At 31.4% G+C, this 11,589-nt stretch overlaps 1 protein-coding gene and 1 long non-coding RNA gene across 3 annotated transcripts; both read left to right on the forward strand.

Moving 5' to 3' along the window:
* Positions 1-665: 665 nt before the first annotated feature.
* LOC142609786 (carbonic anhydrase Nec1-like) lies at positions 666-4,572 on the forward strand. 2 transcript variants are annotated; one of them, XM_075781507.1, is made up of 7 exons: positions 666-789; positions 926-1,143; positions 3,273-3,379; positions 3,458-3,563; positions 3,659-3,823; positions 3,939-3,992; positions 4,425-4,572. In XM_075781507.1, exons 1-7 carry the CDS (start codon positions 702-704, stop codon positions 4,500-4,502), a joined length of 816 nt encoding a protein of 271 aa, XP_075637622.1. In that variant the 5' UTR covers positions 666-701; the 3' UTR covers positions 4,503-4,572. The 2 variants fall into 2 exon arrangements, with proteins under 2 accessions (XP_075637622.1, XP_075637623.1); XM_075781508.1 differs by lacking the exon at positions 3,939-3,992.
* Positions 4,573-9,806: 5,234 nt separating this feature from the next.
* Positions 9,807-10,875, forward strand: LOC142609787 (uncharacterized). Its single transcript, XR_012839680.1, has 2 exons — positions 9,807-10,168; positions 10,260-10,875. It is a non-coding gene; the product is annotated as an uncharacterized LOC142609787 (long non-coding RNA).
* Positions 10,876-11,589: the final 714 nt, after the last annotated feature.

Below are 11,589 nucleotides of genomic sequence, written 5' to 3' on the forward strand. Positions count from 1 at the left end.
GCAAAATAAAATTTTTAAAAAATAAGACTATGTTTGGTAACTATTTTTGTATTTTGTTTAGAAAAAATGAATGTGTCACGTGGTAAAACTTTAAACTATTAGGATATGTTTGCTAGACTGTAATAGACATTGTAATATAATGGTTATTTTTACGGTTTAGCTATTCAGTAGTTTGGTTATGTTTTTATTACATAGAATAGTCATTCTTTATGAATAGCTATTCTTTAAAATGAGGGATAATTATTCATTTCGAAAGGGTTGTAATAGCTATTCCTTATTAGGTATAATAATTTTTAAAATAAATATATTTTCAAATAAACAAACTTTCCATATACACATAACAATTATAGAAAAAATAAATTATCTCTATCAATTTTTTTTAAAATTATTTTTTTTGAAAATATAATTGTTTGAATAAGATATTTCTTAAAATAAATTTTAAGTTTTATTCTAATATTACAACTCATAACAAAACTTATGAATAGATTTAGTTATTCTATTATAACACATTTTATTCCCAATAATAATGATTACCATTCTAGTTGTAATTCTCATTTAATGTACCAAATGTGCCCTTATAGTTGTGTTTCTACTTAGTATATATAGATAGATAGATATAGATATAATCATAGAGCTCATTGACATTAGCTTCGCCAACAAAGAACTGCGCTCTTTAACATGCCATTTGTTTTCTGTATATCATGAAGAATTATAGTTTACCAATCTTCAATTGCTGGTTTCTATTGTTTCTTCTATATTGGCAGCCAATATCCATTACTGCTCAAACTGGTAATGCCAAAGATACTTACATGTAGGATGCTAATAATGTTGTTTTTTTTTTTTTTTTTTTTTTTATATATATAATAAGAATTGCAATATTATTATTACCTATGATGATGATATGATATTGAAATTTACTTGGCAGATGAAGAGCCTGAGTTTGACTATATCAAAGGGAGTCCAAAAGGACCTGAACACTGGGGAGAACTTAAGCTGGAATGGGCAACGTGTAAGAATGGGCAATCGCAATCTCCAATTGATATATTGAATAAGGATGTGCAAGTTAACATAAATCCAGGAGATCTAAGGTTAAATTATAAGGCATCTAATGCAATCATAAAGAATACAGGCCCTTCTGTTGAGGTAAGGAGATAACTTATAAGCTTTGTCAATAAATAAGTTTACATACACCAGTCATAACTTTTCATCCATGGAATTTTAAAAAGAGTACAAATATGTTGTGTACTTAACATTACTTATAAGTTTTATAAGCAAAAGCTACATGAGAAATACGAGGCAATTTTCCAACTAGCGTAGTGAGAGGAAACAATATAATAAGTTAGCATGCAGCGGAAACGAAACTGAAAAATAGCATCTCGAGTGTTTGAAGCTCGAGTTCGGTGACAAATTTGAGCTTCAAACACTTGAGTTCTGGTGTAAGAGAACTGTCTGATCTGTCGAATAGGTTGATCTGAAAGAAAATGGTGGAACTCAAGTCTGAAAAACTCGAGTTCCACGGAACATGATACTCTGCTCTGAAAGAAAATGGTGGAACTCGAGTCTTAAAAACTCGAGTTTTAGACACTCGAGATGCTAATTTTCCGCATTGTTTTGAAGCCTAACAACTAACTAAATTTTTTTATATGTAAAGTTATTTGGAAAGAAAATTCTGAGAAAGACATAGTATGGTATTTATGTATTGTTGTATGATGTATCCAATGTTAGAGACCAACTTCTCTTGCTCTTTAAAAGCACTATTCAAAATTTAAATAGCTGGTTTTACCTAATTGGTGATTAGATAGGACAAATGGTTAATTAGAGGTAAAGTTCAATCTGGTTCAATTCATTCAGGCCAGGTTTATAATCAAGTCTTGGAACAAAATTACTCAAATTTTAAAGCATAACCTATAATAGGTGTTTCTAGAATTGGGTCAACTCCACTTTCTGCCCTCCCTCTAAACATAAAAATGCATTAATCCACTAATTAGTAAGATGAAAATTGATGAATCATCAAGGCCCTATTTGGTAATTATTGGGGGTGGATTCATTTTCTCTTTTCATTTTCTAAACTCATTTTTTGTTTCTCAAATCTTGTACTCATTTTCTACCCAACCCATTTCATGTTTGGCATTATTTTCTAGTATAGTTTTTGCTTCTTCTTTTTTTTTTCACTTTATATTTTTCGATTAAAAATTCAACACAATTGAGAGAGTGTGTGTTTTTTGATGGGACAAGTCAATGTTATAGGGGCCCCCATATTTGGTTTTTTTTTACGAAAGTGGCCTCCAAAACAGTATTCAAAACTTTGTTTAGGACACCCTTTTTTTTTTGTAAATTGTTGAAATTAATTGAATTGAATGATTGTAAGATGTATAATCATGTAATAGACCATCTACTATTTTGGAGATACTTGCTTATTTAATTTGAGCAAAAAAGGGGTGTATTCTGTATTCAGTTTTAGTTTTCGTGAGACCCATTACTAATAAACATGTTTAATTTTGTATTTGTATTCAGTTTTCATTTTTAGTTTCCAATAAAAAAAGGATTTTTTTTTAGAAAAAAAAAGGGATTTGAATACAAAAACCTGAACACAACTTTTTGGTGTTTTCATTTTCTTGAAAATGAATACAATGAACTAATTGACCATTAGAAAAAAAAAATTCAAATTTGGGGCAATGTGCTGCTTCGAAATTTTTGCATATAATAATAATAATAATAATAATAATAATCCTTATAAAACAAATATAAGAACTACAAAATTTATGTCGTCTCACTTCCCAATATGGAAGGTTTTTATCATAAAAATAATAGTAATGAACTATAACAAAATTATTTCATATATCCGTTTCAGAATTACTCATAAAATATATATATAGGAATCAAACTTTTAGAAATAAGACAATTGGAAATTGAAATATACTTGGTTAGATCTGACTTGTAGGGGGGAAATTACCAAAATGGCCAACATTTTAAAACAAATTACAACCTCTCATAAATCATATTCTGAGCCTAAACTAAGTTTTCATTTGAAATGGCTAGAATAGGCTAAAATGCCCAAAACACACTGATATGGCCCGGTATCTTTTAGACAATGCAAATAATGGTTGCTGTGTACTAATTTTATGCACCAATAAGATTTGAATGAAACAGAATTCAAAACATTAATTTTAAATATTCAATAATATTGTTGTCAAAGAATGCAAATTCAAATATAACATGGTATTTTTAAAAAATATTGGTTCAATATCTAATTGTGATGAGTGATGACACAGGTTGAATGGGTTGGTGATGCTGGATCAATTCAAATCAATGGCAAGCAATACTCCCTCCAACAATGCCGTTGGCACTCACCTGCAGAGCATCTCATCAATGGCCAGAGGTCTCTCTCTCTCTCTCTCCCTCTCAAATTAAATGTCTCACTGCCAACAAATTTCATCTACAATGATTTCTTAACCAGGTATGACTTGGAGCTGCATTTGGTTCACGTAAACACATCAAATCAAGTTTCTGTTGTACGCACCCAGTTTTACCAAATTCTCAAGCCCGATTCATTCTTGTCAAAGGTAAAGACTTAGGCACTAGATTAATCCCCTATGAGTTCTTCACACATTATAACTTCTTAGTGTTTTTAAAATTATTCCATTTGTTTTTGTTTCAGTTCACAGAGGAGCTAAAAACTTTGGTTAATAATAGGGGAGAGAGAGCCATAGGGGTAATAGATCCTAGAAAGACAAACACAGACACATTCAAGTATTACAGATATAATGGATCACTCACAACACCTCCTTGTGATGAAGGTGTTACTTGGATCGTCAATGCAAAGGTATGGCTAAACACCTTCACTAACTCCAATTATCACTTCTATTCTTACTTCTTCTTCTTCTTTTTTTCATTTTCTTTTTAACTTGACTATTTACCTTATCTTGAACTTGCCTCAGATAAATACTGTCTCAAGCAAACAAGTACAGTTACTTCGTGAAGCTAATTTTGATGTATGTGCTATATATATTTAGCTCAAATTGAGTTAATTGTTTTTTTTTTATCTTTATTTTTTAAAATGTTTGACATTTGTTTCAAAATTGTTTTTGTATTTTAAACTATTTGATTTTAGTTTCTATACTTTTAAAAATATTTTTTAAAAGCAAAAACTTTGACATGGCAAACAGAATTTATGCTATGTTGTAGGCTTCACATCATTAAAGTGACCTCCATTTCACAAATTTCAATAGTTCAGTGAGTAAGTTCTATGATTCTATTCATTAGACAACAGCAAATAACTTTTTAAATATAATCATATTTTTAAACTAATTTAGGTTGATGATAAAAAAGAAGAAACAAACATCAAGGTCGAGGAGCACAAATATATAATTTAACTTTAAAAAAAATTAAATCCTTGATCTAATTGGTTAATCTATTAATTACAGTACTCTGGAAAGGATAACGCAAGGCCTGTGCAGACTCTCAATGACCGAAAAATCTTCCCATATGAGACAAAGAACTAATTGTCAAAGAAGGAATTAATTCTTCTACTATGGTAAAGGTCATTCTACGCACTATAAAATAAAGTACTTCTTCCTCTACGGAAAGAAAAGGGTTATTCTATTGTAATAAAACAATTCTTCCTCTATGGCAAGAAAAGAGTTATTCTACTGTAATAAAGTAATTCTTCTTCCATGATGAAGAAAAAAGTTATTCTACTATAATAAATTTGTTAGGTTCTAGGACCTTGGGACTAATGTATTAAAACTTCAAAATGTATTATGTTGGCAAACCATGATCAAAACATTTATTCTAGATTTAGACTTGCTCAAAGTTTGGTTTAGTGTAAGTTTGGAATCGAGTAGTTGCAGAAAATTACTGTTCTATTTCTGCACGGCTCGATCAATCGAAGAATAGACTTGATCGATCGAGAATCATGGATCAAGAATTTTCTGCAGAATTTTAAGCCGGCCCAAACAGCAGTTTAAGCCCGTTAAGGATTAGGGTTTCAGATCTACTTCTCCCACTATATAAAAGAAACCCTAATCACGTTTTTAAAGGCTTTTAAGAGAGAGAAGAGTGTGTCTATTTTGTAGATCTATGGTTTTGTACTCAGAAGCTCTCTAGAGTTTTTGATACTCTTTATGCTGTGTGTGAATCTTTTGTGAGATCTAGAAGTGTTTGTCTTCACATACACTTAGGGTTATCAAGATCTAGATTGATGTCAAGAGCTTGGTGATCAATTCAGTTGCAGATTCAAGAGCTTAAAGATATACAAGCGAGAGTGCTTGTGCTTGCTGAGAATCCAAGAAAGAAGTAGTCCGTGGACTCATAGCTGTCACATGATCGTGGTAGTAAGTTTCCTACTCGAGGTAGCAATAGGATATTAGTGGTCTAAGTCGCTATTGTGTAAACTTTAATTCTTTCATAGTGGATTCAGTTTTACCTTGAGGATAGCTAGGTTAAATCCTCCCCAGGTTTTTTACTGGTTTGGTTTTCCTGGATTATCATATTGTTGTGTTCTTTATTTTCCGTACTTTACAATGATATGATTTATATGTATTAACCTAAATTTGCATAATTTACCTAAGTTAATCACTTGGCTAAATAACTAGGTTAAACTGGTTGTGTTTAAGGGGTCGAAAAACGTACAAAATTGATAATTAATTTTACACTAAAAGCTCCTGGATATCTCATTCTTAAATTTAATGTCTTTGAATTATTTTGAAGTACGTAACTTTGTTTGTACTGCATACTGCATAGCACTTCGTTTGTACTGCATACTGCATAGCACTCATTTTGGCTTGCAATAATTAATCTTCTATCAATCTTAACTTAAAATGTCAACTTATGTTTATATATAGTTTTTTAAAACTTTTTTTTGCTGAACTACAACATTCTATTAAATGGGTTATTTTTTAAAACAAAATAAGCTATTGAAAATAGATTCAATCAAACATAACACAAGTGAATGTACCGTGCAGTTAATTTATCTAAAGTTAATTAGAATTAATTATTATTATGATTTTATTTTACCCTAGTTTATTTTAAGATTTATTATCTAAAATATTAGATATTAGATCTAATATCTAATAAATTATATATTGGTGAGTTATATTGTCATTTAGGGTATCACAATATGTAGATTTAATATCTAAAATATTCCACAGCAAGAAACTAGCAAAGGTTATTGGTGTCTTCTCACCATTTCCTTAATTTGATGGTATATTCGTATCTTTTTAATGTGTTCCACCATAGAACCATATATATTACTTTAATCTACAGCCCACTAGCTGCCTCAAACCTTCAGTCCTTTGGAGCTCAAAATCGGTCGAATAATTTTTAGAGCCAATTTTTGTTTTTTCACTGTCAAAAGATTAAGATCACCTATTTGATATTATGATAAATTATCAATTATCTCAAAATCTTTTAAGTTGTTAAAAAATAATGAATTTAATCAATATTTACTTAACCACCAAAGACTTCCTCCTTCCCATCAAAACAGCAACATTCGAAGTGATTTTGTTCTATTTCTAACTACACAGTTAATTTCATTTAATTTCTAAGAAAACATATAACATGCATGGAGGTCTTTTAATTTAAAACTCCAATCACCCTAATTGGCACTTTCCTCCACAAGCAACAGTTCCTACATCCAGTGCCAATATAACCCATTGCCTTGTAGCTATTGAGCAAAACACATAGGTCAGGGAAGCTCCAGCAGCATATGCAGGAAGTAATTCATGCGTCACGAACAGATAATATTTGATATAATGCTAAGCTCTAACACTTGCGATTATCATTATTCATTCCATGCTTTGCATTTGAATATTTGATGCATGTAAAAGAAGCAACTGAAAATTTTGAATGGACATATTGGAAAAAATAAGCAACAACAATAACCAAAATAAACAACTGCTCATTAAAAGCAAACCAAAGACGGATTTAGATGATTTTTTTTTTTTACTTAAAATGCCGAGATAAACTTGTATTTATGCATAGGTTTTATTTATTAGGCTATTGTTTCCCAAGTTCATACCAGATCACTTTTTCCCTTAAATGATATAATCAAAGGTGAACATAATATGATAACAGTCATATTCTGCTAGATTTTGGACTACCGTTTCATTCTAGTTTTTTTTTTTTTTTTATCAGATGGTAACTGTTTCATTCTAGTTAGGGCAAACAGAAGATTTCTTTTATTTTTTCCTAGGGTTTTTTCCACCCTCTTTTTACAATATGGATCAATGGATCTCCCAATTGTATGTGGCACAAGTTTCTGCTAATGCGTATCTACTGTAGTAAAAGCTTTAATGAAACATCTTTACTTGTTTAATTGAAAAAAAATGTTTAGCAGCAATTTAAGAGTTTAATACAATATATATGTGTGTGAAATGAAAAAAACATATAAAAAATGGGATAATTACACTTTATCTACCTGTGGTTTGCTTCTAATTTGATGTGCCTACTCGTGATTTAAATTTAACACTTTGTCCGCCTGTGATTACCACCGTTAATCTCCTGTTATCCACCTCTGTTAAAAAAAAAGGATAAATATGTATTTTTGCATTATTTTTATGTCTCTCTCCTCCCAAAACATAAAAATTCAAGAGAAAACAATATCAAAATGTGCTATTGGTAAAAAAAATTATGCAATTTCTTAGAACTTCAACTTGTATTTGAACCTATCATCTCAACCACAAGCAAACAAAAAATTATAAATCTGAAAGCATGATTAAGCCGTAGGAGAAAAGAAAAATTACAACTTAATATAAATCCAAATTTAGATCCAATTTTTACAGAGCAATGAACTATTCATATACAATTGCTCTAGCGAAAATATGAAAAAAAAAAAAAAAAAAACCCAAAAAAGTTTCTGCCAACAAAAATTAAAAACCCAGAAAAGTTCAAAAACTAAAAACCCAAAAAAGTTCAAAGAATCCCAGAAAAATTAACAAACCCCAGTCTTGCCGTAAAAATAAATAAAAAATAAAAACCTAATCTTGTTTTGGAGTCCATTGCAATCAAAAAACTCAAATAAAACCAACACAATTTTCAAACCCACTCTTCACTCTCTTCCACCTCAAACCAAAACCCATAAAAGAAAAAATCAATGACAATCACAACGCCCATTCTTCTTCGTATTCCTTTGTCACACCATCGTCCATACCCACCACCATTTGACCGCAACTTAGCCAACCCAACAATGGAATCGACCACAATCAACATTTACCAAACCAAATCATATCAAAATCCAATCAAAACTCCCAAATCTGAAATAAATCTCAAAACGCCAAAGAAAAAACATACAAAAATTGCTTGCCTTTGATCCAAGTCATTGTTGCGCCTGGAGAAGAGCCTCACCATCAAGACATCTTAGCTGTTCTCGTGGGTCTCTCTCTTGTGCCGACATGCATGTTCTTGTGGGTCTTTCTCTTGCACTAAGAAAGGGTGGCTTGTTGCTTAGGTGTTGCAACAAGCATAGAGAGAGAGAGAGAGAGAGAGAGAGAGAGAGAGAGAGAGAGAGAGAGAGAGAGAGAGAGAGAGAGAGAGAGAGAGAGAGAGAGAGAGAGAGAGAGCTGTAAATATAAACCATTTTTAATCTTGTGTTAGTGTTCTCATTGAAGCTCTTAAAGCCTTCAAATATTTTTACAAAAATCACATTTTGATCTTGTTTTTTCTAATTTTGTTATGTTTTTGTCTTTGTAACGATTTAGGTGATGGGGTAGGTAACAACAGACTAATGGTGGTAACCATAGGTGGGCAAAGTGTTAAAATTTAAACCACGGATAGGCACATCAAATTAGAGGCAAACCACAGGTGGATAAAGTGTAATTATCCCTAAAAAAATGACACATACCAGCATCTTGAATTGCAGTCCATTACAAGGCATACGTCTCACCTTGCTAACAATATCCTATTAACTTAGGATATATAGACTTTCATTAATAAATAAATAAAACTTCGGCTGGACCTTTAATATAAAATCTTCATCCCAAACTTTTTCTTATTATTTGTTTCCCCAAACTAATTATATTTTTATTAAAGGTAAGACTGCTTACCAATCATATTTTCTAAATCTGTAAAGGGAAAAGCATTATACACTATAGAGTAATTTTTAGGTACTCCCGGAGTACGGAAAATACTGCTCCCTCCTCTCACGTTCATGGTGGGGTCTGCTCATTAAATTCATGGTAGAGTTCACCATAAATGTGAGAGGAAGAGTACTATTTCACTATACTCTGGAACTACCTAAGAATTTTCTATACATTGTATATCAACATTTTTATTATGAGAATTGTCAAATTAATTATTTTTTGTTGGTAGAACTTATTGTTATTAATTGCATCCTTCCCAAAGGCAATTTTCTATCCCTAACAAATATCAATTAATAAATTAAAAAAAAAAACAGTAATAAGTTGACTTATGGTGGATTTTTTATTATTAACTAATTCCTTTTAAATTAAAAAAAAAATGAATTAACACTTTATTGTTAAACTGAGTTAAATAGAGTATTCACTCAAATGGCTACCATATAATAAATTGAGAGAAAAAAAATATACAGTAATGAATTGGCTTAGGGTGGACAAACCGACTAGACTAACAACCAAATGGGGCAACTACAAAATTGGTTACAGTAATCGGTGAAAAATTTAAGAAACTGACACCAATGGATGCATTGATACCAATAGTCCACAGTGCATCCATCGATGGATATATATATATATATTTATTATACTCATACAAAACAATGACGTTTTAGATGATGAAATTACGTCATTTCATGTCTAAAAAACGACATTGTTTTGGTTTAAAGATTTAATCATAGTAATGATTCAATCTTCACTTCTTTTTCGAGAAGATTCAACCTTATCTCTCATATATCCTATCGTATGATCCCTTTCTCTGTCGTTCTTTCTCCAAATTTAGTTTGTCAGTGATTAGACTCTTATATCTTAGTGATGTTGGTTGGGTCCCATTCTCCTCAATCATGTAATATTCCCCCTCTCTCCCTCTCTTCAATCTCCACTTCTTTTTCAAGAAGGTTCAACCTCTCTCTAATATATCCCCCATTGTATGATCCATTTCTTTGGCTTTTCTGTCTCTCCGATCTTAGTTTGTCGGTGGTTAGACTCTTAGATCTTCAGTGCTGTTTTTTGGGCCTTGTTCACCTCAATCTTGTATTCAAGTAATTTCCTCTCTCTCTCTCTCTCTCTCTCTCTCTCTCATATTAATATAGAAATTTCTTTGAAATAAAATTGGGGTTTTCATGTGTGCAGGTTAAATTGATTGGATATCCCCCTTGTTTTCCTCAAGTTCAGACAAAGTTATAAATGAGAATGAGGTTAGTATTTTCAGTTCACCGTTTTAGTTCCAATGGCTACTAGTAATTTAGTATTATGAATTTTGTGTATCCCTCTCATATACGGTACATGTTTGTTTTGGATTTTGTGAGTGATTGATTGCTGCTTTCTGCTGTATAGATTTGTAAATGGTAGAAATACAGCCATGTTTCTAGTTGATCAGCAAACCAATCAACCAGACCGACCGCACTGCATGTTTGGCGGTGCAAAAAGAAGGGCCAAAAAGCCAATTGCACCTCACGGATTACACCACCATGTTTGAGCTTAAGATTGCACCTTAAGCTCCTCACACTTATCTTAGAAAGAAAGATTAATCATACTATTTGATTTTCTTTCTAGGCTGAAGCCGTAAAATTGTAAAAAGGAATTGATTTTATTAAAAATCTAAAACCTTCCTTACAACTTACCCAAGAGCTTTGTAGCCTGAATAGCACTTCTCTATGTTTTTAACGAAAACTTCCAGATTCAAATCTCTCTTTACCCATTGTAGCTATTAAATTATCCAAAAAAACCTTCCCTATGACTCAACAAAGGAGTTTACATGTATATATAACTATATATAAACAGTCTTAAAGAAGGAAAGTTTTTCAAATAATACATAGTTATCTAGAGAGATTTATACATGGTAAGCTATCTGTTATAATCAGTCCTAATTGGGCTGTCAGCCTGCCACTAGTGACTTATTTTCGCCTCCATGACGGTTGATATCCGAGTATTAAGTCATTTATTTGATACACATAGAATTATTACTCATTGTCAACATGGAAGAGAGAAAAAGTGGTGCTCCAAAATCCAAACAACTCAAAGTTCACTCTTTTTGGCTTTTAGGCGGTGTCACTGATCTGGGTATTTAAGGAGACACATTCTGTAATCTCTTCTCCTCTCCCACAATCAAAATCTAAAAATAAAAAATAAAAAACCCCGGCAGATTGTAATCTCTTCCACAAACTATTTTGGGTTCGTTTGGTTAGGCGGTTTGGAGACTAAAAGGTCGTTTTTAAAATCCAAAACTCAATTTCGCAACAACTTCTTATAACTTTTTTACAAACACTCATTTAAAATTAAAAGCTCAACAGCTTATCCAAACACTAAACGCACTATTTACAATATTTTTACAAATTATTGATTTAGACTCATCACTAACAAAGTTTTGAAAAGCAAAAAGGGACCCTAATGAAATGGGTAGATTGGAAAGGAGAGAATTTTCATATTTAGAGAAATGGAGCCTAAAGAACGAGCATTGAAG

This window comes from Castanea sativa, chromosome 9 (assembly GCF_040712315.1).
Source record: "Castanea sativa cultivar Marrone di Chiusa Pesio chromosome 9, ASM4071231v1".
Classification (NCBI taxonomy): Eukaryota; Viridiplantae; Streptophyta; class Magnoliopsida; order Fagales; family Fagaceae; genus Castanea; species Castanea sativa.

What these genes read in the sequence shown, in the direction of transcription:
- LOC142609786 (XM_075781507.1), top strand. Translation starts at nt 702, where the DNA reads ATGAAGAATTATAGTTTACCAATCTTCAATTGCTGGTTTCTATTGTTT. An exon ending in ATCCATTACTGCTCAAACTG is followed by an intron (nt 790 to 925) that starts GTAATGCCAAAG and finishes TTTACTTGGCAG; the next exon opens with ATGAAGAGCCTGAGTTTGAC. An exon ending in CTTGGATCGTCAATGCAAAG is followed by an intron (nt 3,824 to 3,938) that starts GTATGGCTAAAC and finishes AACTTGCCTCAG; the next exon opens with ATAAATACTGTCTCAAGCAA.